Source organism: Ambystoma mexicanum, chromosome 1p, assembly GCF_040938575.1.
Source record: "Ambystoma mexicanum isolate Mex_15411 chromosome 1p, UKY_AmexF1_1, whole genome shotgun sequence".
NCBI classification, from domain to species: Eukaryota; Metazoa; Chordata; class Amphibia; order Caudata; family Ambystomatidae; genus Ambystoma; species Ambystoma mexicanum.
The window spans coordinates 376,712,156-376,738,286 of NC_090921.1; the positions used below are offsets into that span (position 1 = coordinate 376,712,156).

The 26,131-nt window shown below is 44.3% G+C and overlaps 1 protein-coding gene across 1 annotated transcript in view; it reads right to left on the bottom strand.

The window, feature by feature from the left end:
* NCAN (neurocan) overlaps nt 1–26,131 on the bottom strand; it is a 1,349,040-nt gene that overhangs the window by 564,047 nt on the left and 758,862 nt on the right. Inside the window, exon 7 of the mRNA XM_069649118.1 lies at nt 18,441–20,258. Within this exon, the coding sequence (XP_069505219.1) occupies nt 18,441–20,258 (1,818 nt within the window). The remainder of the gene's footprint in view (nt 1–18,440; nt 20,259–26,131) is intronic.

Below are 26,131 nucleotides of genomic sequence, written 5' to 3' on the forward strand. Positions count from 1 at the left end.
TATCGGGTTCACCATAGTGTCCTCAGTAGGGCCCCTCATTTCGTTTAATACGCCACAGATGTTTTTTGTATTTTTGGAACATACTACTTGTACCATTTGTTGCCAGCGATTTAACTTCTCTGTTCTTCTCTTGGTCTTAATCCAAGCATGATATTTGTTCTTGAGCGTTCTACACAGAACAGAGAAAGAATCTGGTGAGGCGGCAGTAGTTCGTGCTTTTCGGATGGAAGCCCTTAATATTCGTTTGGCATCACAAATGGATTTATCAAAGGGTAAGATCTTCTTTCCATCTCGAATCATCATACAAGAGATGTAGTGGCATGTGATGATGAAAAGGCCGCTATCCATATCTCTATATCATTGGCAGTCAATTCAGTGAAGGTTTGAATATCATAGTGTAACAGAGCATGTGTTGTACAAGCCGCGTTTTCAATGTTTTTAGGGTGCCAGCGTATGCACGTACCAGTTTGGTTCGTTACCAAATTGCCCGCAGGGCAAATGTTCGTCTTTAACTGGTCTGCCGCAAAGATAAGATTTAGGAGACTGTGGTCGCTCCAAGTGTTCTGACTGATCTTCATATCTTTAATTTTGCTGGCTATATTAGGGCTGACAAAGATGTAGTCCAGAGTACTACTGGTAGAGGCATTATGCCAATCTTTTAAACTTAACAATACCACTGTTAAAACAGGACAAAATCATTTTATGATTGATGAACGTCTTTGAGCGATGGGTTGCACGTGTCTAAAATATAACTAAAGACCATGGCTAGTGGTTTGGTAGTGTTCAGCAGTGCCCACCAGCCATGGCCAAAGGCCAAAGTGGTGTGTTAGCATTTTAAAATGGACAGTGGGCATGGCCAAAGGCTGTGCCTACTGACCATGGGCAAAGACCATGCTAGTGGGCTGGAAGCATTCTAAAAATCTATGGAATAACAAAGCCCTAGAAATTCAAGAAAAGAACTTTAGTTGCAGGGATGTTAAAGTACACAGATCGCGGCCGCAAGAGGGGATCTGACACACAATGACTCAGGGAATTTAGGGAATTATCCGGGGACAATCTAATGCATGAGAAGCAACATATACTATTTAAAGGGCAGTATTACAACGCCTTGGTGCATGTCTGGCTTTGAGAAAGGCCCTAAGGCCAAAACATGTGTTAACTTATGGACATGAATAACAACATTAAAGTAACATGTGGCGCATTCCAGAGAGTGTCTTTTTGTTTTATGTTTTGTTTGGAGGATGGGGAAAACTCCTATCATACACTGAATGCGACTTAGTTCAAGAGGTTCAGGTGCATTACGGCAATACAATACTGTCGCAGGAAGGGCATACCGAATACCCACATATATAATCCTACTGATGTTAAAGTAGGAACTTAACACAACAAAACCCCTGAAATTCAGCTAGAGCTGAATTCAGCTAGAGCTACCTTAACTTCGTGCCCCTTGGTTTGAAGCCTATGACCACAGTGATGACATCACAGATGACATCACTAATGACGTCTCTAGTTACATGCTGATGACATTACAAATCACATCACTGATGCCATCACTTGTGACAACACTAATTGCATTGTATATAATTGAGTACATCATTTATAAGTTAGCTCATGCAAAGTTTGATTACCTTAATAACAATTTAGGGATGGACTTGGCAATGACAAAGGCTGGGGTCACTGGCCAGCACCAAAGGTCATAGCTAGTGGTCGGTTAGTGTTAAAAAAATAACAATGTGTCATGCATAGTAGCCCGCCACTGTTTTAAAATATACAGTGGGCAACATTGAAAGCTGTAGTCAGTTGCCATTCCTAAATGCTATAGGTAGTGCCCATTAATATGTTATGATATACAGTCGGCACAGTCAAAGGCCGTAGCCAATGGCTAGTATTGTGTTGAAGACCACGGCTAGTGACTGGTTAGTGCATATATTATACACTGGGTATGGCCGAATGCCATAGCTCCTGGCTGGTTAGGGTTGTATAATACACAGTATGCGCGGCCGAAGGCCATCGGGTATTGCATTTTATTATTATAAATTCTACAGTGGACATGGCCAAAATATGTACAAACTGCTCAAGATCAAAGGCCCTGGCTAGTGGCCCATTTATATGTTAGAATATATAGAATATATAGTGGGCACATCCAAAGATTGTGGCCACTGGTCAGTATTGTGCTATAGTCCATGGCTAGTGCCTGATCAGTCTATATAATATACAGTGGACACGATTGAAAGCTATATCAACTGGTAAAGGCCACACTCTGGTAGCCTGTTAGGGTTTTAAAATATTCAGTGCACATGGGACCACTGGCCATAAATAAAGGCCATGACCAGAACCCATTCATGTGTTAACATATAGTTGGCCATGCACACTGACCATGGCTCAAGGCTGTGCTTAATGCCAGCTATTGTTGTAATGCAATTAGTGATGTCATCAGTGATGTGGTCTGTGATGTCATCATTTTGGTCATAGGCTGCGCAACATGGGGCATGAAGTTAAGGTGGCTTTAGCTGAATTTTAGGGGTTTTGTTGCGTTAAGTTCTCACCTTAACGTCCATGCATCTAAAAAGTTTTCCTTGAATAGATATATATATATATATTTTATATATAGACTCATATTATAGTGCAGCGGTTGCTGCACAATATTTAAGGCGACATGAACCATAGGAAATCGGACTATGCTATTGCTAATAAGCTTTGACTTATGAGGGATGTGGCTAACAGTTTTCAAAAAAACGTTTGTCACGGGCCCCCCGCAGACAGGAAATTATGGGAAAGATGTGTTTAAAAAATGAAAAAGTTATTATAAAGCAAAAAAATGCTTTTTTGACCTATTCCAATTCATTCTACGATAGAAAAAAGTCCAAATTGTATCAAGCTGAAGTGCAAAAACCACTAGAGGGAATTGGACCAAATAAGAAACAAATTGGGCATGAAGTGTGACTTAATTTCTGCGATAGGTTTGGGGTTATTCCGTTCAGTATTTTTTTAAATATTTGATGGGGAAGGTTGTTCCCCCTTCTCCCAAAAATATAGCTACATATCTCATTGTGCTTTCTAGCAGTTTCATGATGTATTAGTCTGCAATGTACATATTGTTAAGCAAGAACAATTTTGTTAAAATCACATTTTGGATGTTTCATGTATGTCAAGGTCTATGTTCCTTATGCTGCTTATTTTACTATTCCTAATGGATATTTAAATAAAATGTTTACAGAAAATAATGAAATACCAATTTATTTTTGCTAGATGTGAGTGATTACCACAGTAATATTGGGTGAATGCAAAAACGAAAAAGTGCAATAAAAGGTATTTGCAGGAGGAGAAGGGGTAAAATAGCACCAGGCGAGAGATGGGGAGTGGGAAAGAGGGCATCATGTGAAGTTGGGGATTTGGGGTAGGTCTGCAGAGCCAGTTACAGTTCGGACATATACGAATTATCAGGGGAATACCGGGGGAAATTCGCAAGATTACTGCGCTATTAACACAAGACGCGCTCAGGAACGAAAATGGGTCACACGAAGCAAAGAGCAAAAGGGAGTGATGGGAAGTGACAGGGAGGTAAAAATCAAATGGGGTGGGTTGGGGGACTTAGGGAAAAGGAAGGAGGGACATGGGGAGTGCCTGGAGGACCTTTTCATTTTCGAGTGTTATCGTTGGTAATTAGCACGAGATTAGCACCAGATTAATTCAGTGATTATTGGGGAAATGGAAAATGAAGACAAATAAATGGGTGGGAGACATCTGTTGTGATCATCTCTACTAGGCAGGTGCCTCAAAGGACCCTATTGGTGCAATAGGTGTGATTGCCACAACTGAAAGGCTGTTGCCACTGACCATGGCAAAAGGACATGATAAGTGGGCTTGAAAGAAACCAAGTGCATTAAAATATACAGTGAGAATGCCCAATGGCTAATGGGCCCCAAGTAAACCTATAGGTGGAACATGTAGAGTGTCCATGGAGCAAGGATATGAGTAGTGGGCCCTAAAGAAACCGATAGGTGAAACATGTCAGTGTCCATGGACAAAGGCCATAACTAGTGGGCCATAAAGAAACCTATTGATGCAACATGTACAGTGGTTACGGCCAAAGGTCATGTCTAGTGACCCTTCAATAAGCTATGGTATAATAAAACCCTTGAAATTCATTAAAAAAACATTAGTTAAGGGCAGTTAAGGTGATAAGATTTAACGCACCAAAACCTGTTAAGTTCAGCGGACGTGGGAAGTGATGATCATTTTAACTCAGCGTCCTCCCTGTTGCAAAGTCCATGAGCACATACATAACAGATGGGATTCACAATGACAAAGAAAAACAGAGGCAGGCAAGATAGCTCAGTGAATTGAGCACTCACTGCTATGATCTGTATGTGATCTGCAGGTTGCAGGTACGAATCCAGGAAAGCCCAACTCAGCTTTTTATCCTTCCGAGGTCAATAAATATTTGTTTATATGATATGTGTATGTATTATTTCTAGAAGGCTTAGGATGTCTGCAGCAATGATTGCAAGCACTCAATCTTGTCACTAGATGGTAGCAGGGCAGCATGGTTGAAAGCATCACACTCAGAATCACACCGGACTGCACCAGATTGACAGGCCGATGCAGGCCGACAGATAGATGCCCACATATGCAGGAAGTCACCTAGAGTGGGCGACACAGGGTAACAGAGACTGCGTGGGTTGTGGGACACAAACCAAGATAGAGACAGGGCAGGACGGATGGCGCAGGCCGGCAGAGAGATGGCAACATACGCAGGAACTTACCTAGAGTGTGCGACACAGGGTAACAGAGACTGCATGGGATGTGGGAGATAAACCAAGATAGAGACAGGGCAGGATGGACGGCGCAGGCCGACAGATAGATGCCAACATATGCAGGAAGTCACCTAGATTGGGTGATGCAGGGTAACAGACTGCGTGGGATGTGGGACACAAACCAAGATGGGGACAGGGCAGGACGGACGGCGCAGGCCGGCAGCGAGATGGCAACATACGCAGGAAGTTACCTAGAGCGTGCGATACAGGGTAACAGCTACTGTGTGGGATGTGGGACATTAACCAAGATGGAGACAGGGCAGGATGAACGGCGCAAGCCGACAGATCAATGCCAACTTACACAGGAAGTTACCTAGAGTGTGCAACACAGGGTAACAGAAACTGCGTGGGATGTGGCACACAAACCAAGTTGGAGCCAGGGCAGGGCGGATGGCGCAGGCCGGCAGAGAGATACCAACATATGCAGGAAGTCACCTAGAGTGGGCGACACAGGGTAACAGAGACTGCGTGGGATGTGGGACACAAACCAAGTTGGAGTCAGGGCAGGATGGATTATCTGCTGTTCTGGGGGCAGCTGGTTTGCAAGATTGGCTGAAGATCATCAAACCCTAAAGAAGAGATTGAAAATATTACTGTTCCCAGTTTAGGTTCAGTTCTGGGTCAGCAAGTCACGGTTCTCCAGCACCAAGAGAGGCCCTCTTTGGGATGCATAACTTCATAGGAGAATGAGACACCAAGCCGACCACCACAGTCAAGGCTCTTCATCAAAAGACACCGCCATGGCAGAGAAAGCTCGGATGGGCCTCGGGTGCTAGGACCCTCACTAACTGGGTACACTGCCACCTCCTTGTCAAGTAGAATGGATGGCAGCATCACACTCACGTAAGAGAAGGAGGAGGGGATCCTCTTTCATGTGTGCGAGTGCGTGCTAGCCATGCACCCCTTCTGAGCCGGAGCAAGCTCTGGAGCGGCGGGGATCATGAATTATTCCTGAGCTGAAACCAGATGCAATTACCCATCCGCGCTCCCCTTTGAAGCCGCAGCCTCTGCGATGAATGTTATGACAAGGGGGATGTAATGGGCTCTAATTTGGTGAGACGCTAATGCTTGCCAAAAAGGGTTGCCATGGTTACCGGATCTTCTTCAAACTACAAAACGGTGAAGGGAAGGGAGCGGGACCGCCGCTCCCACTCCCCTACCGTGCCGTCACCCTACCCCATCTTACACAGAGGATGATCTGCTCACAGGGGGTTCTCAGCAGCTCAGAACTAGGGGACAGTGATTACACGGTGGATGTGTGTGACGTTTTCATCAACCCACATTTCTGATGAACTTTTCAAATAAAGTTCGTTGAATGGCTTTTTTGGAAATAATCATGTTTCATTGGTCCAGAAAGAGAACACGTGGTTACATGCGGATGGCATTTTTGCAGGTGCACTACATCTGATGCAAGCAGTGATGTCATTTGTATGGACGGGCCTTTTATAGTCAGAGGGAATTGGGAGCAGTCAGAACATTGGATCACCATCTATGTCCTGATCACGCGCACAGTTATTTGCTCTCGAAGTTAGGAAAAGGCAGCCGTCTTAGAGTATGGTGGGGTCAGCACGTGCGCTGTGCTGCTGGATGCAGTCGGGTCTTGCTGCTTCCCCGGATTGAAGTCAGCCGTTGGATGGGTCCATCGGGTCCCATTGCTCTTGCCACGGGAGTCCCAGGTTGTGTGTTCAGTCAATCCCTGAGCTGCTTTCTCCTTAATGGTTGTAAGGTGTAGGCCTGCTGGCCAGAGAAGTTGTCTCGCTGCCCCATGAGAGCTAAGACTAGTGACCCGCTTTTGCCCGCAGAGGTCAGGTACCGGACTTCAATACTCATCTGTGCATAACACCAGGTTACCTCCCAGTCATGAAATAATGGGCCTCATTACGAGGTTGGAGGTAGCCATGCCCTTAATAAGGGCATGTCTACCCCCAAACTCGGTTCCAGCTCCGGGTCCCGCAAAAGGGGGATAACCAGGTAATTCCGACCTTTGCAGGCCCAGTAATTCCCCTTTCGCGGGACCCAGTGCCAGTATGTCCCCATTCCCATTTGAGCCCCCTTAGGGCTCAATGGGAATGGGAAGGATGGTAGCAGCGGTACCGTCCACAACGGTACCATTGCTACCATACAGTTCTGCTCGCGGGTGCCGCTCTGCACGCCTGGTCTGACCAGGCATCCAGAGCGGCACCGTGAGCATAAATGGTAATGTGGCAGCATGGTAGAACTACCGGCACCGTTGATGCCTTACCGCCACTGTTGTAATGAGGCCCAATCTGTCCAATACAGAGGAAAAGGGCCTGGTATTACCACCTACGCTCTTTTTATTTTTTTAGGTCATGGGTGGCAGGTGGCTTGGCCACCCCTCTGGGCTCCTCCCTGGTTGCCAGGGAGCCCCTGGGCTTTACAGAGGTCTGGGGCTCTCACTGAGTGCCAGCCTGAAATTAAAATAATAATATTAATAACCTTGTGAGTGGCGCAAAAGCTAACAGGGTTTTTATAGCCATACTGGCGTTGATAGGTTGCCCTGTCTGTATCACTAATAGTCACTTTAAAACACATGGACGAAGCTTCTGCCACAACCTATTTATTACAGTAATGGTCACCTTAACACACATGCATCAAGCTGCTGCCAAAACCTAGTATGCCAGCAATGGCCACTTTCATACACATGCATGAAGCTCCTGCCACAACCTGTATATACCAGTAATGGCCACTTTCACTCATATGCATGAAAGCTGAAGGGCTTTATGCCTGGAATGTAGAGTGAATATTACTGGCATGGAGAGGACAGCTCATCTATGCCAGTAATGGTTGCTTGAAATCACATCCACAAAGCTGCTGCCACAACCTATTTATGCCAGCAATGGCCACTTTAATACACAAACATGAAGCTGCTGCCACAAACTATATATGCCAGTTACGGTCACTTTAAATCACAAACATGAAGCTGCTGCCCAAACTATATATGCCAGTAATGGTCACTTTAAATCACATACATGAAGCTGCTGCCACAAACTATATATGCCAATAATGGTCACTTTCAATCATATGCATGAGAGCTGAAGGGCTTTATGCATGGCATTTAGAGTGACTGTTACTGCCATGGACAGGTTGTGGTGCAGCCTCATGCATGCAATTTACACTGAGTACTGAGTCTTTTGTGAGCAAAGTATTGCAGAGTGAGGTGGGTGTTGGCGCCAGTTTTGAGAAAGCTTGCAAGACAGAAGTCTCTGTGTCACAGAAGCCTTGATCATGTTTTCAATTCTGATTAGCATTTCTTTAGTTGACTTAGGAAAGCAATACGAAGACTGTACCATTGTTTGGGCTTTGTTTGGGTAGAGTTGAGCTGTGGAGCATTTTTCCCACTTAAATCTAATGTCAGTGATTTTGTAATTGAAAAAGGCTGCAATGGTATCTTTAATTTTTGTTAGTGAATGACACACTCGGCTGAATGTGGTATAGTTTGGTAAGCCAATTGTGTATTTCGAAACCTCTGACGTGCTGTTAGTGGCTTATCGAATCTAGTTTGAGCAATATTCTTTATTTTCTCATCATACATTATTAGTGTATCGCTTTTTGAAGAATCTGGGCACTATTGTATATTTGTGTAGATGGATGTACGTCATGTGCAACCCATTATGTTTATTTCTCTTTTCAGGCATGAATATTTCAGTTCAAACCATGTGTTACTGGTTTCAGTCACTTTTTCTTTAGAGTTAAGCAGCTCCTTGGATTTAACTAATTCTTGGTGCATTTCCAATAATAGTATCTCAGGGTTTGCTCAGCCAATAGGGCTTCCAATTGACAGGGCAAATGTTGACACAAAGTTCTCCAAGGAAATCTTCAGGAGGGGTCAGTCTGATGGGAGGGGTCTGCTTATTGGTCTTTCTCTCCCCAGTGGGAGGGGTATAGCTGTCATTAGTGACCAGTAGTCAGTGAATGGTCAGTCCAGAATTGTTGATGATGGCATTAATGAGGCGACATTAAACGAGGCAGAGGGCCGACCCTTTCGGTAACAGCCCAGCGGCCAAATTAAAGGCCTTGGGGCAGCAAGGGTCCTTTAACGTGGGCGGAAGTGACTTTACCGACAGGGTCGGCCCACCACTAAGTTTAATATCGCCATTAGCACCCATGAATTTCTCTACATGGGTGCTAATGTGATAATAGGAATCTACATGGGGGCTAAGGTGAAGGGGGAGCAGGAAAGTGGGCGCTGGCTTCCCAGGCTGCTCCGAATGCAGGCTTGTACCATATAGTACAGCCTGCATTTCGACAATCCTGAATGGCTAGCACCACCCTTCAGGTTGCTAATAGTGAATTTTGGGGCCAGTGTGTGACCATTGTTGTGGGTCAGGCCCTGTACCTACGGTGTAAGGCACTTATTTGTCACGTGTTCTGCCTGGTCAGAAGCTGTCTTGTTGTTGAGGTTGTCTACTCAGAGGTTCAGGTCACACATCACAATGTTATTGCATACAGTGTGTTTACTATTTGTGCAGACCAGTCACTTAACGATGACAAGAGGAAAGTTGATACCCGCCATTGATAGAATTCAAGGAGTTTAGACCCGGGAGGGGGTAATATGGGACATGATTATCCCTGGTACGAACAGTGCTATCCTTTATCCCTGTTTACAAGACCTGTTTCTGAAGATCCTCTTATAGTAAACCAGCAAAAACGCATCCAGCGTGCAGGTAAAGGTGTTCAGGAACCATTTACCCATGAACTGGAGAAGCATTAGGCCATCCTCCTTAAGGCTGTGAAGGATATTGGTAACATTCTTGGTTGCAGAGCAGGCCCTCACCAGGCCAATGACCAGAGCCTTAGGAGTGGTCGATGCTCTTGATGGTATGATATTATTTCTTCATTAGTCTTTATGTACACTGGCCCAGTGGTGGTTATGGTGGTGGTTGTGATCTCTTACACTACGCAGTCCTGCTTTGGGTGGCATGTGAGGGGGCAAGGTGCCTGCCACGCTAGAGAGGTCCAGCTGTTCATAAGGTTGCTTATCTTGCAGTTGTTCTTTCAGGTGGTCTAGTGATGAGCTGTGCTTCAAGGGACCGTGGGCTGGTAGGGTGAGTGTCAGTGTACATGCTGTCGTTTGGTCTGATTTTGTTGGGTCTTGGAATCATGAACCAGAGTATCATAGGTTTCCCCCTGACTGATGGTGTGGCCTTATGCACTCAAAGGGTGGCGGGTTGGACAGTTGGGTCCTCAATTTTGGTGGTTATTTGGTTCTGAAGTTGGTGGAAGCAGGAGATGTTTAACAGTGACCTGGCACCGACAGGCCCATCAGACCCCTCCCTGCAGGGAAGGTTTTCATGCAGGGCACCAACAATGTTATACCCGTTGGCACCTGGAAAATGGTGCATTTGTATGCAGTAAATAGAGTTGATAATGCTTAAAGCAAAATGACTTTGCTCCAAGACCGATTCACAGATATTTATAAAGCCCTCTGGGTGTTGGTTATGCTATGACGAACAATGCTATTCGGTATTCACGTAATAGAGTTGCAAGCATTAGAAAACCTCACACTTGTAGCAAGCCATGAAATGCCATGCTATGTCAAAATATATCACCTCAAGGTATGTTGTGTTATGATATGTCAAGGCATACAATGTCATGCCTGGATAGATCATGCCATAATAGGTAATTCTAGGATATGGCATGTTATGTTAAATGCATGTGGCATCATCTGATGATATGTAATGTCATGATATATCACAGGTCTTGTTAACCTACAGCATGGTATGTCATGCCATTAGATGTGTTTTCTTGGGCATGGTTTCTACGCGTCTTGGTTCAAAGGTGTGGACATAGACAGGCTCTGTGTCCTTAAGCACTTTGCATACGAGCGTAGGGTTCTGGAAACCATGACATAAATGAGGAAATCCCGGAAATGTGAGCTTGTTTTTTTTGCTTTTCATCGAGCATTTTCAACTTGGCAAATTCGAATTTATGACATAGAGCCCCTCCCAATTGTTGTTGGGGGCCTTACAAAGTAAGTAGAGGGAATTTTCTGCCTGTCTTTACTTGGAAATGGCTTCAACATGCCCAGGCTCGCCACAGAGTGAGTAAGGTACAGACATACCCCCCTGGTGGCAGTGGACACCTCCTCCCTAACTATCTCTCCTTTAGGTGCTGCACCCAATAAAATGCAGTTGAGTCCCACAATACATTTCCGACCAATTATACACATCGTTCGTCCACCTTTAATTCTCATGCCTTCTTATGCAGCTTATCTATCCCTCACCCTCATCCCAACTATCTGACTTTGCTTCTCCCAACCACTGATGAATCTTCTATCATACTCTAACAGGCAAAAAGTACTTCAACGCCATAAACTAGGGCAGGAGTCGCTATTGTATTGTATTGTTTATTTATTTATAGAGCGCACTGGGCCGTTAGGCAACTGGGCGCTTGTGTTAAACTTAGGTTACAGTTACATAGATATCTTACATTTCTTATAATACAAGTTAGTGTTACATGAGTATCTTACATTACTTATCTTACACATTTCTTATGTTACAGTTATCTTATAATGTTTTATGGTACAGTAGCAGGCATATCTTACAAGTTGCATATAGGAAAATTAGGATATATATACACAGTTGAATGGTGAGACGAAGGAAGATGAGAGGATGTCATAAGGAGTGGTGTCTAGGAGGCTGATCATTCATAGGTCATTTGTCTGATTTCAAGATGTAAATGCCTGTTTTTTTTTAGGCCAAATCCCTGGGTGTTCAAAGGCTATACAAATGTAAAGAAATATAACATAAAATGACACTGTGGAAGATTCAAAAGTGTGACAAACGCGGAGCAAATGACATGCTTTGGGTCCTTAAGCACTCTGCCCAGAAGCAGAATTCTAGGGTTTGGTCATGTAAAATAAATAAATAACGTTAAACAAGAAACTCCATTTTTGGAAGCCACCAATTGTCATCAAAGGATGGACCATCACTGTCCCACAAAAAAGCACACACATGTTCCTCCATCTGGATAAGAAAGATGATACTTCTTCATCAAAGAGGGAATGACACTTCTTAATGAAAGGACACAGTAATGTTCCCCTATGGCAGAGTGAAGGAAGGGTGTGTGGGGTGGAGCCCCGAGACTTTGAACACCCAGGGCTTTGGCCTAAAAAAAGCAGGCATTTACATCTTGAAATCAGACAATTCAAGGGCCAGCAGAAGACTTCTAATCCAGAAATGGTGAGTATGGAGCAGAGGGGGAAAAGACTTGAAGGGTAAAAGGCTGGGTAGGTAGGGGCTTGATGGGGCTGTTATACCCTACCCTTTCTGTAAGTACAACTCTGAGTTAGGTTAGGTTTGTAAGCTACACAAGTTCATGTTTTAAGCTGTAAAGACATGGTGTGTAATGACTATCTGTGCTGGGATCAATGTGATTTCACAAAGTGAAATTAATGTTAGCAAGAATCTACCTGAGTGCTACTGTATGTACTCATTCACTCCTTTTGGTGGAGCATATGTCAGTTTCCTTTTATACTAGCTGGTTAGGTCATGTTAGATTATGTTGTGGTTTCCTCATAATGTTTTGCTTTCAATACCTAATTGTCTAATTTTCAAGTGCCTTTGAAGCAGCCACAAGACAACAGGTCTACCTAAAAACTCAACAAAAGAACAGAAGCTAGACCTGGAAATCTAATCTATTAACTAGACCATAATCCTCTATATTGACCTAGCTTTCAAGTGATGCCCTCTAAACACAGGACATACTGCAGCTACGGGTGAGAAGGCTAGGTGCTCTAATGTATTCTCATAAGCACCCAGCCTCAGCCTAAGAGGAGTACTGCCTCACACACCCATATAACCAATGCCCCAGCAGGACTCGGGAACCTCTAGGAAGGCCGGACTAGGCTCCCAAGGAATGGGGTCCCAAGAAAACCATGGTCGAAAGCCCACCCTCAGTCAAATGCCCCCATATTTTCTCCCAGCTTTCCCATACATAGAACCTGGCCCTTTGTGGCTTAGAGGAGTAAGTCTAGGGGCTGCGCACACTGTGTTGTCTTGGGCATGGTTTCTACATTCCTTGGCTCAAAAGACTGCCCATAAACAGGCTCTGTGTCCTTAAGCACTTTGCACACAAGCCACGGTTCTGGTTACCCTGACATACACGAGGAAATGCAAAACATGGGAGTTTGTTTGCTCACTTTTCATGGAGCTTTTGCAAACTTGGCAAAATCAGATTTCTGATGTACAACAAATCCCACATGTTGTTTGGGGCTTAGGGAAGTAAGAGGAAGGGCTTTGCCTACTGTGTTTTCTTGTCACAAAAAAACAGGGTAAACCCACACAGCTAATCAAGACGTGGACTCAGTGGGAATCAAGAAAGGGAACACAAATATGAGTCCAAGCCATGAGTTTCAAATTCACAAAATACAAAAATGACCGAATTGAGCACAGAACAACACATAAGTCATAGGCATACATCAACTTTGTAAGTAGAAAACCATGTATTAATTATAAAGACATATTAAAGAAGCAGAAATAAACTATCTAAAGCACACACACACACCTTAACCAACCAACACACATTGACAATGTCAGTATACTCCTAGTTTTATATTCACTATACTCACAATTCCCAGTACACTCCCAATGTGGAAACCCAATGTATTTTCAGTTTGATAAACGATACTGACAATTGTATAACCCTGGTATAGTGTAAATTAGCACAATACCATCTTCTTCCCTGATTTACAATCATTATTCACCCTTCCTGCAAAAGCCTAGTTTGAAAATCTCAATCTACTCCCAGTTTGGCAATCACAATGCAATCCCAGTTTCACTAACCCCATATGTTTCAAGCTATAAAACCCCGGTACAATCCAGGTTAACACAAGAGGTAATCTCAGCATAGTGCCAATTGAACAATTTAATGTATTCTCATTTTTCAATCCGGCTATGCGCGCTCTCTGCAGAGTCCCGGCTTACAGCCAGACTATAGAGTATTCTGCTATACTCTCATTGTGACATCCACATGCTTTATAATCAGTATATCACAATGTTGGCCATGTCAGCATACTCCCATTTCACAAACTCAGTATGATTCCAGTTTACACACTTCCTGTTTATTTCATGTTTCACAAACCTAGTACACTCCCAGTTCACAGTATCCCAGCATATCTTCGGTGTGCCTATCCCAATACAGTGCACCTCAATATCCATAAGCGCCATAGAGCACAATGGCAGTGAGTGTGATAAGAAGAGGGCACACATCGGCACAAGGAGGCAAGCAAACAAAAGGGGGACTACGGCCAGTGGCAGAGCTCCTTCCAGAACTGCGGAGCAAGCTCTCCGGCTCACCAATGAGGTGTATGAGAGTAACAGAAAGGTGTCACTTTTAATCGAAAGCCTAGAGGATACAGAGACCCTCCTGCGTGCTCCAGGATGAAGATCAAAGCAGAGCAGGCATTAAACTAAAAGCCTGGAACACTCACATGGATGATCAGCTAACAGGCAGGCTATGCAGGCCTGGTGCTCATTATCTGTCATTACAGTGTATGTTTCCATTTGGACTGCACTGAGCAAGATGTGTGTCACGAGATCAGCTCAGAGTTTTGATCAACCTTTGATCAGTTGTGGCAGGTGGCAAGAGTTCCTCCTTTTATTTTAGAAAGCATATTCTTTGAGAAAAGGTCTCCAAAGATGTCCCAGCTCTTCTGATTTAAGAAAATAATTGTATCTAGTTTTCTGAAAAATAATATGTGGGAGGATAGCTCAGTGGCAACGTGCTCGCCTTGGAAGCAAGACGACACGTAGCAACACAGGTTCGATCCACGGGTCCGCGCTTAACGCGCTTAGAAACCTCTCGGTATTAAGCGCGTCATAAATAACCCATCATATCATATGTGTAGGAGTTGCTGAATAGGGTACCTATACGAAGAAGTAACACATATTGCGTGGCAATTGTTTGTTATTGTCGAGTTAGGCCTCAAGAAGGGAAAGGTATGACTCCTGCAAACTGGGTCATGGATTAATGCTGTCAAGGGTATCCCAGGGATCTGTTGTTAGATTTAATGAACACTAGCTGTACCCAGAGAACCCGCCACTGATACTGCACGCTCTCCCCGCCCCCACCTTCTCTGTCCCAGCTGTCTTTTCCTCTTGGCCTCTCTCTGTCTCACTATTTCTCTTTTTATAAGGGTGAGAGCCATGTTGTCAGATGCTCGTCTTCTAGAGCCTCTCCATCCGTTGCTGACATCTGCGTGACCAAAGAAAACAGATATCTAGAGGAGGTGGGGGCAGGGGGGGACGGTGGGGACGGCTTGACATTTTTGCATAATCACCTATTTAAAAAAGGAATGTATTTAATGGTACCGACATTGTCAATGGCCTCTTCTTAAAATGTTGCAAATGTTTCATTCTAATGATTGCTCCAGCATACGTTTTAGTCATAATAAGAATCCTAAATCTGTATGAGAACATCACTGTATAAATGCCTGAAATTACCATATACATTATCTTCTGATAGAATGCTACCATTCCTGGGAGGACAGCCTTGTACACTTCTATTGTACTCTTCTGAAATACCCCTTTGATAAAGGGGAAGGGGACAATTAACACATGTGAGGAATCCAGCCTGCTTTGCATAAACTCAGAAACACATTTTGAGAACAAAGCAATGACTACAGATCTTTATATTTGACAAATATGTCTGTGGTAAAGGGGCTGTAGGATTGAAAAACTAAGTACACAATGCACAATGAGCTTGGCATTCAATTTATCTTTCACAACACTCACCCTGGAAATGCCATTTTTGTATCATTGAACCATTTGCTATGCTGATTCGGACAGCCTTCTGATTTAGATGTGCTGGTAGAATATCTCCAGCAGCAGAACCTCCCTTAGGGCCCAAGGGCTTTCCAGAGTACTGGGTGTTAGCTACGTATCAGAATGAGGATGACTGTGCACATGATCAGTTTCCAATGCACAGATATCCAAAATAATTATAAATATAGGATGTCCTATTTTTTTGATAGTGCTTAATGCTGCCTGGCCTGATGTCAACATTGTGTTATAATAGTGAGTGACGGGGAGATGAAGGGATTTGCCCAGGATCACATTTTGTCAAGTGGAGATCATCGCAGTCAACTATGATGTATCCTCAAAACGACACCTATGTAGAGGAGCATATGACATCATCTCTAGTGCCCGCCACCTCACCTCCGCCATACTGGAAGCAAAGCAGGAAGGCTCCGGGCATAGCTCCAGGTATCGTCCCAATACCACACCGAAGATATGATAGACGTTAGACACTCAGACAACTCTATCGAATGTATCCTCGCACTGAAGTGATGTAAGGATGTCGACATACATCATTAGACATAGACAAGCTGTAAGTGCGGACAGATGAGAGTAAAGTTGCGTCATAGAGGAAAGACACAATGACAAACAGAAATGATATATGAATACTTAAAGAATGAAGGTGTAATCCAAGTAACAAAGTAATCAAGTATAAAGGGATGAAGAAATCATCTATGCCGAGAAGACAGGTGAGATGAAGCTCAATTAATGTATAAATGCAGAAACGCAAGGTAGATGAGTTACATAGAAGCTTACTACAGTAGAAACTGTAAATGAGTAAAGCGACCATGATGAAAAGATGTACGTCAGATCGTGTCAAAACTACCTCTGAGAAAAACCAGGGCCACATATCAGATATGCTGCAGAAAACAGCTTCCTGCATGGAACAAACATTATCTGTTTCACCAAGACTAAGGATGACCCAGCAAGACATAATTGTAATGTTAAAAGGGGAATTAAGCTGGATAAGCTATGAATGAAGGGCACATTTCTATTAGATTAAGCAGAAGCAAAAACATCTGCAAGTGCCAGGTTTTGGACAATCAAGAGTGCAGAAAGCACAAGTAAGACAGAGCAACCAAGACTCCAGAGGCCAAGAGGCCAAGATAGCACCCAGCACAATTAAATCAAATATCAGTAAAAAACAGGTTGAAATGGACAAAGTCGTGGTTTCCTCACACGTGAGTCTGAAGTCGAAAACAAGGTCTATTCATTAAGTCTCAGACAAAGATAGTGGTGTACGCTGGCTCCCTTAAAAATTCCAGAGAAGAAAAGCAGCCAGCAAGGTCTACTACAAAGGAGAAGCCTTGGCTCATGGTGATGAGAGATGGTGGCCTAATTGACCAATGTAGGCAGTGGGCTGACGTTGTACTCTTCATCTGGGTTTCATTCTGTTCACATGCTGCCAGAAAGCCAAATGGGGGAGTATGCCAACCAATCATGAGTCGGTATGTAGCGACATGCTATACAATGTTGCAGAAACCAATCCGCTCTTATTATTTTTCCTTGCGGCGTGCCTACTAGATAAGGGGCAGCCACTCATGTTATTAACACTCATACATACTATAGGTATATATGTTCCCCATAACAAGCCACCCCTTGATAGGTTGTATTGTTTGCATTGTAGAATGGCATCATAGCTGAAGTACATCGAAGTATAAAGTCTTTGTGTAAGAGAAAGGTAAACAAGAGTGTGTAAGCTGCATTTTGTTTGGTCACCAGATTTTCCTACTCTATTTGAGCTGACAATAAATTAGTACTTTGCCATGTTCTTTGATTATATCCAGTTATTTGGGTCTAGGTAATTCATTATGGTAATTCCATTCTTCACATGAGACACGCTCCAAGGAGCTACTGCACACCTGCTTTTCACCTAAAACTACCTGGCTTCCAGACACAACCAGTCTTGTTATTAAATGTTCCAGATGGTATCGAACCAAAACACCAAAGCTGAAAATCCCAAACACGAAACTGCCAAAGATGTTGCTGTACATCTCACCACACAGGGGTGGGTTAGGGTAATGCAAATGATGAGGGGAGTATGGGGAGGGGGATGCGGGGGGTGTCTCCATACATATAATTGTGTTGACATGTGCTGACAAAAATACATTGGCATTTTTGGATTCAGAATGTTCGCAGTGATCACACAGATCCTTCCAGATCCCACTGTCCACTTACTATGACACACAGTCACTGCTGAGGTCACTGCTTCTGAAACAAGGATTGGCGCCATCAGGTGGACATATGCATGTTCTGCATTGTAATGACTGGGCTCCAGTAGGGTCAATTCACCTTCTTTACATGGTTTAGCATCAGTAACAAAGTGCAATATAAGTTAACTCCTCATCTGCCAGTCCATCATGGATCATTTCTGTAGAGCACTAAAGACTTGGTCACAAACCGCATGGCAACCCATGCATTTCATGACACATGAGGTCAGAGGGATTACCAATACAGGAGATAGCTTTTGAAAAGCACAATGGCTACGAGGACCACAAACCTAAGCAAAATAGAACCTTTACTAGCCTAAACCTGAAAACCTAGGCAGGGAGTCCATTTTAATGGCACCCACTTTGCACGTGTTAAATAAATAGACATTTCGAAATATTTTTTTGTCTGAAAAGTAACACCTTCCTTCACTCATGCCCACTCGCCTTTCTATTGTGTTATCCCTACCAAATGGGAGCGGAGTGCATCTGGGATTCCCAGGATTCCTAGCGCACGGGGCAGGGTTTAGAACTGGCCTATATGATGAATAAACCTGGCACATGCATTATGAAGAGGATATGTTAGTAAAACGGGTTACCCTGGTTCGGCTCTTCCGTGGTCGCTCTCTGCAACTCAATAGGCTGGGCTTGAAAGATATTCTCCGGATAAATGCTGTTGACTTGGTAACTTCTCTTAGTCGTAATTTCCACACTTTTGGGTACGCCGTGAATGTGAGAATAGACATGCTGCTCAGCACTATCCTCTTTCCTTTGGGGCTGCTGTGTTTGCACCGCTTGCAACACCTTTAAGGAGTCACCTTGTTGTCCTGAGAGACTGTTCGTTGTGAAGGAATTGGTTTTCTGTGTTGGGTTCAGATGCCAGGGTCCATAAGATGGAGTGGTTGGATTGAGCCGGTGTGATACAAATACACCCGTTACCTTACTGGTCAAGTGATTGATTGGAGATACTGTAAAGCTGCTGCCCCCTAGGGATGTTTTTGGCATGTGGTCTGTGGCTGATGGCCTTGATGGTACCTTGTCGAGAGCAGTTTCTTCAGATACATACGAGAAGTTGTTGCTCACTAGTAAACTCCTGGAGGGCTGCCGTGCATAGGTACGCTCATGAGACGCTGGTTCATGTCTTTCTAGTGATGGAAACACTTGGGCTGCTTGCACTGAGTCCTGTGACTCTTCAGAAGAGTCAGCCATAAAATCTGGCTGCTCGTGTATTTTTTCCCAGGTGTCCCCTCGAAGTCTGCGAGGCTGATCCACCATGTTAAGTGACTCATCATCTATCTTCCTGCCATCTTCAGTGTGCGTGATCACAAAGGAATCTGCTATGGGATTAGACACTGATTTTTCAAATGAAGGCTCTTCTGCTTCCCCTTGTTGACTCAATGATCCCGGAGGGGTAATCAGTTCTGATGCTGAAAAAACCACATTAGTTAACACCTTATCTGCACGCGGCCGGTCATTCTCTGCCAGCAAGCTAGCTTCTGGTTGCTCTTCCTGCTTGTATAATTGGTCTGAGTATGGTCCAGAGGCAGCTGTTGCAGCTTCAAAGGATTTGACCACAGGTAAAGTATCCTCATAACTGTCTCCTTCTTCAGGAGCAGTGTACCCAGGGGATCCCTGAAAACCCAGTTGAGTTCCCTGTGGCTCACCCTGCCCATATGAGCTACCACTTGCATTGTCTGTGAATTTGACTAAAGGTGCACTGTCATCTTCTTCTTCATTTTGGCCCACAGCTAGGTTGACCTTGGCTTCACTGGATCGCTGGAAGCTCGCGTTACTTTGCAGTTGTTCGTCTTGCGTGTACAGTAAGTTTGAAGATGGGACCAAACTATCTGCTGCAGTGTCAGTTGATTTGACCACAAATAGAGAATCGGCTTCATCCTCGTCACTTGAAACTTTTGTGCCAGTGGCTTCAATTGGTCGCTGGAAACTAAATCTGGAGTCCAATTGCTCATCCTGCATGGGCAGTGGGTTGTAAAAAGGGCCTGGGCTAATTGATCCAACTTCAGTGAGTTTGACTACAGAATGTGGATTGCCTTCTTCCTTTTTTAATTCATCTTGGACCACACCTGCAGGGGAATCCAGGAAGCTGAAGCTAGTGTCTGGTTGCAGCTGTTCATCGAGTGCAAATGAAGCAGATCCATTCCTTTTGCTCTCATCGGAATCCATGGATGAAACGAGATCATCAACCTCCTGGTGGAATAAACTGTTGCCTGTGGCTGGTGACTCGATGTCATCTTCAACAAGAGCATTGTCACTTCCTATGTGGATGGTATACTGGGATGCAGTGTTTTCTAGTACTTCATTTGGCCATCTGCCATCTGGACCGGTCTCAGGATGTGCGGGCGACCACCGAGCATCATCCTGCAGTGATAGAGCAGTAACTGTGGCAGGAAGCTCAGCTGGAAATACACAAGATAATATTGTGTCAGGTTACATTCCCAAACATTCGTAAAAGATCAAGACTTCGTAACACACCAGAGTCAAACCTTCTTAAACACATATAGAGTTTCATGTAATACACCATTTTGATTGCAGGTACAGAGTGAAATAAGATGGTACTGGTAGAGAGAAAAGGGTCTGGCTGAACCAGGGCTGAGCTTGATGACCCAACGTATGTACTAAGTGGATTGGTGTTCAGCATGACCAGAACATATGCATATACTCTCCATTGAACATCATTCTACATAACCTTTACTAATAGAAATGCATTGCGGATAACCTGAGAAAACAGGCTGGATTTTACTTTTTGGTGGATCAACGAGAGCCATCATTAGCCACTGACCCAATGTTCACCCCAAGCCCATTTGGAACCCAGTGACAACAAACAAGTTACCTGTGGACTTGTGTCGACAAACTTGCTCCTAATTCGAAGGATTTATAAATATTTAGTTCAAGAATAATATACCTTGCTTATATCATCATTGAATGTATCACTCCAGAATTACTCTCAAATGGGTTTAAAACGCACTTAAATTCTGGCAACCTCGGGCATGATGGGCATTTTGGGTTAATTCCCATTGTGTAGATTATGAAATGGGAATCTTTGGTACATTTCTCTAAAATGGCCGACCTTACAATGATACTAGGGTAAAGATTTCATATACAGCTCAATTCTTCTAAGCGTGAGACCTTTTGGAGCTATCTGTCTACAATGTGAATTGTGAGACAGGAAGAGGGATTCTTGACAAAACAGCAAGGTTTTAAAATATCTTTTCATGATCTGATCTTTGGTCCTCTAAAATCCTTAGAGTCAGTAACTCTTGCTCTCTCTTATATCAGCTTATTGACACTCCCCAATTACCCTCCAATATTGCCCCTATTAGCATCTGAATTATATGTCAAGTGAATTGTGTGCACTTTCTGATCATTTCTGAGCCTCAGTTAGTATACTGTTGCATATTTGTATAAGGTGTAAGTCAACTAAAAGCATCAGGACTACTCAGATACAACATATAGAGCTGGACACTGGGGCACTGACGATGAGCAGTGAGAACGAGGGCTCGGAATCAGAAGACCGAAATCCATAACCCCAGGTTCAGTGCCGGACCCTCAGCTAACGCACTGTGGTTGAAAGAGAGAGATGCCTACTACAATTTCCAAAGACCTGTAGAGGAGCAGGTTGACATGTTTTTCCTAGCTCCTGTTCCTTTGTCCCTATACCGCATGGGGTGTACGAGAGACATTATGCACTCATACAACCATACCGAATGTACGCTCGCACTGAAAGAGTGGAAGGATGTCATCAGGCACCATTGCACATCATGGAGCACTGAGTGAAATCTAATGAGGACAGAGTGATGTCCTGAAGCAGATATGCAAACACATACTGAAATGATATGAAAATACTTAAGAGTACGATGTAACTGAAGTAACAAGATAAATATGTACTAAATGATAAATGAATCGTATATGCAAAGAATAATTTGCTGACCATAAGTGTAAATGCGCAGTAACGCAAGATAGATGAGACATATAGAAGCTTACTATCAGGGAAAATGTAACGTGGCTACACTGGCCATAATGGGAAGAGGGACGCTGGCTCATGTTAAGACTCAATCCAGCTACCTCAGGGACAGATCAGGGTTGCAGAGTCAGGAGATGTTGAGAAACAGTATTGTGTGCAAAATAAAGAGGATTCTATGTTGGCCTGGGATCAAGGATGCTTTCAAGGAAATAATTGTAATGCACAAGGGGAGGTGAATGGATAAGCCATATAAGTAAAACACAGTTCTCTTAGATTAACCCCTTAAGTTCCAAGGCTCAGCACCACATTTGGAGTGCTGAGGACAATATAGCTCGTCCTTTTAAGCACTAGGGTTTGTGCAGTGATTGTACAAACTCTTAATCCAACCCTCGGGCTATGTGAGGAGGAGGTACCTCTTCATGGCCCAGGGGTTGAATTTCATTCAGTTTCACGTCAGCGTGCGTAATACGCACTGACGTGATACTGAATGGAAATTCACATGCCACAGCTATTTTCAGCTACGGAGGTGAAGGAGAAGGTATGTTTCTCCCTCACTATCTGGCATTTTGATCGAGAGAGGTGTCCTTGGAAAAGGGAGACTCTCCCCTTTCCAAGGACACTTACTTTGAAGCATTGCTGGATGCGGATCGCTCGAATTATTCCCAGCAACATCGCTAGAGCACCAGGGATGCTATATTTCAAGGGGGTGGGGGGTGATGGGGGCGGCACTTAGTATATGTATTGACCTCTCCGTCCCCCTTTCCCCAAAGGGACGGGGCAATACATATTGCCCTTCCTGGGGGCAAATGGGCAGTACTGCTCCACGAATCAGGGTGTTTGTTGGCAGTGAAAATCCACTTTGCACCAGTGAAAAGTCACTTTGCACCATGCAACAAATTCCATTAATCAGGTAAGTCAATGTTGCTGTTTCTTCTTTCACATTGCAGAACCTCAAATAAGTTCTACCAGTGGGGAAGCATATATTTTCAAAAATTCCTTCGTAGGCACAATATTCAATCGGAATCTCAAGAATTCATTTCGATGAAGTAGGCCTGGGGATTTCATTAAATATTTCGGAGGGTTTTTGTATGTTTGCACCTTGCTTGCTCTGTCTGGATCCAGTCCTCCTGCCACCGCTTTTGCTTCGCTTGAGCCGGATTAGTCATCAAGGTCTCCTCCATAATGCCTGCTTGTTCCATCATTTCCTTGCATCTTTTTTTCCAATTGATCAAAGGAAACTCCCCACTCATGTTAAGGTTGTTCAATATTTGGTATGAACAAGGATTTTCAGGCATAGTGCATTTCCTGTATATGCCAAAGATTTCCATACTACTATTGCATGAATGGAGATTAAGGCCAGTTTGTGCATACACTACTGTCAGGAGCGTGTTTGACAGTGCGCTGGAAGCTCATTTCAGAGTGACTGGCCCTTGAAGAGTGAACGCACAGAGCGGTCTTTCTAAATCAAACTGTCACGCCCCTGATTCACACAAGTGCGCACAGGGGCTGACAGGCAAGTCGGGACCCGGAAGCACAGGACCAAGAGAACGGGTAAGTGTGTGGGATGTGTGTGTTGGTGAGGATGTATGTATGTGTTTTGGGTTGGGGGACTGAGGAGGTGGGGGCTGAGGCTGAGAGATGGGGGTTTGCGGGTGTGTGTGTGTTGGTGTGTGTGTTGTGTGTATGTATGTGTTTTGGTTTGGGGTTTTGTGGGGGGTGATGCAGGGTGGGGGGCAGGGAGGAACAATGGTGGGCTTGGGGTGTGAATACCTCGAAAATAAAAATAAATAAAGGAAACCCACATTTTAACGGTCTCAAGAGAAAAAGACCTTTACAATGTCGGATTTCCGATCAAAAGAAAATCAGTCAATGTAAATCGGTCTTTTTCTCTTGAGACCTTTAAAAAGAGATATTTTCACATAGAACCGGCTTGAATTGCTTCAGCTGCTTTGAACCTTTTCTTCAAAGGTTTGACCTGGCATTCGAGTCAACCACTTTAAGGTTCACCAATCGCTAATTCTGGTGGCAATGGTGCTAGTGCAACATAGTACATTGTGCTAACAAACTTCAGCAACCAATCAAGTGAAAACATGTGTACTTAACATAGGGCTAGATACACTGTTTGCTATCATTATGTTAAACTTAATCTTTTCCACTTTTATCACTGCTGAGGTCTGTAGCACAACATCCTAAATTGTAGGTTTACAAGCCAGCAGCAGGGGTTCAAACCTCGGGACAGCCTTAGTTTAGTATAGTTTTATACTCAGCGCCAACATTGGGCCCTGTGTAAAAACAGAGCAAGCCTTGTGCCTCTTAGCGCTGCACCGGCAGGCAGAAAATGTGGATAAACCTGGGAGCGCAGAGGCAGCACACTTAGAGACCACCCCCCGTTGCCGCCCTCTTTGAATCGATAATCCCATCCCTAGCTATGCACCCACCTTCCTCTACTTGCCAGAACACTATTCCCCTATAATAACGATGATGATAATAAGAGCGTTGATAATGATGATCATCATATTGATGAGGACTATGATGATCATGATGATGATAATGCTCCTGATAACAATACTTTAGGTAGAGCCTTTTCACAAAGTAGATTGTCCCAGGATCCTTGGATAACAGCCGCGGCTATTACTCAACTCCATGTTGCTTACTTTTTTAGCTCCATAGAATGAAAGTTTAGAGCTGGTCACACTGGGATTCGCACCTCCCACCTGCAGCCTGCCCCCAGTCCTCCTGCGGGACTTTGAACTCTCTCAGCTATCTCACCCCTTTCGCAGTTCAGACAGAGCACACTTGGCACCCTCCATTAATCTAGGCAAAGAGTCTGCACCGCGAGCTTTCCGCAGTCACAGCCATTTAATTCCACTCATTGGAGGTGGCCACCAGAGCATCATTACCTTGAGATGGCGGCCCCAGAGCAGGAGGTTGGTGAGGGCTGATTTATGAAATATTGCCTCTGCACTAAGAGACCTCTGAGGCTTCCAGAGGCCCAGCTTCCCTCAGTCATAATAAAATACGTCCACCATGTTCCGTGTTGCGCGATGGAGACCACTGGAAGGCGCGGCCTGGCGAGGGCGGTAAATCTATCCCTTTAACAGGTTCATTCCCTCAGCGGCCATTTGGGGCTGGGAAGTCTTTCTTTTCATTTCTTTCTTAATGTACGCTTGCTGCCTCCCGGCGCGGGGCCTGAGAGTGGGCCGGTGTGGCCGCTGAATAATTCATGCTCCATCGTCATGGTCATCAAAGAAGGATTATTCATTCATCTGATGAATTCCTCAATCAAATATTCATCAGGGAGGCTTTCGCCGCACATTCCTATTGATTTAAATAAATCAATATGCCCCGTGTTTCCCCCATTAATTCGCAGCACTTCTCTGTGAAGGATCGTCTTCCCTTGATGGCCCAGTGGTGGGGGTGGGGGGAGGTGGGGGAAGGGAGGCTGTTCTAATCTGAAGTTAACATGTCAAGTAGGTGTCAGAGTTTAGGGTTGTACGTGAATTATGCTTAAACATGCATTGAGGCCACTCAAAAGAATGCCATGTAAGGTGACATGTCCTTACCTTGGCTAACAGTGGTGGGCATACATGGAGGATGGCCAGGCCCTATCTGAAGAGTAAACACAGAAGATATGGTCTGCAGAAAAGGCCTGCCAGCCTCATCTCCTTGGGCGCCGTCACACTGTGGGCACTCCTCACTCTCCTTCTCTGCCCTTGTTCAGCAGAGAATGGTTGAATCAATGTCAGCCCTGCTGCCTTTGCCCACACCCTCCTAGCTGAGTCTGGACAATCCTACCTCACAGCAGAACAGGTGCACTTGAGTTTGAAGACCACTATCCTACGTATTAGGAGAGAACCCTAAAAGTTTGGGGATGTTGGCCATATGTTGCCTCCATTAGTGCACTTCTATGCCTTCCAGCAGGACGTGAGACTGTCAGCAATGTGGGACGTGCGCCCATCGGCTATTTCTGTTCCCATTGCTGCATTGCTGAGCTCATCCTGGTCTCGCCCTCTCGGCTTAGTTTTCATCACAAAGTCATTCATTGGACTAAGCAATGCACGTTTTATGTTATTTGGAATTTGTATGGGGCACGCCAAGGAGGCAAGGTAACACATTTTAAATCTTAGCCTCTATAACGAATACCTTCCAGTCTTAAGACTGGGCTATCATGATTCTAAAGTTTGTAGGGAACTCCAAATGCACTTTTTTGCCAAAATTGCATTTTATGATTCATACATCACACCTTGGTCCCCTTTTGGTTGTTAGTGTGCAGAAAAGTGCCCATATTGTCCTAGTAAATGCAGCAGG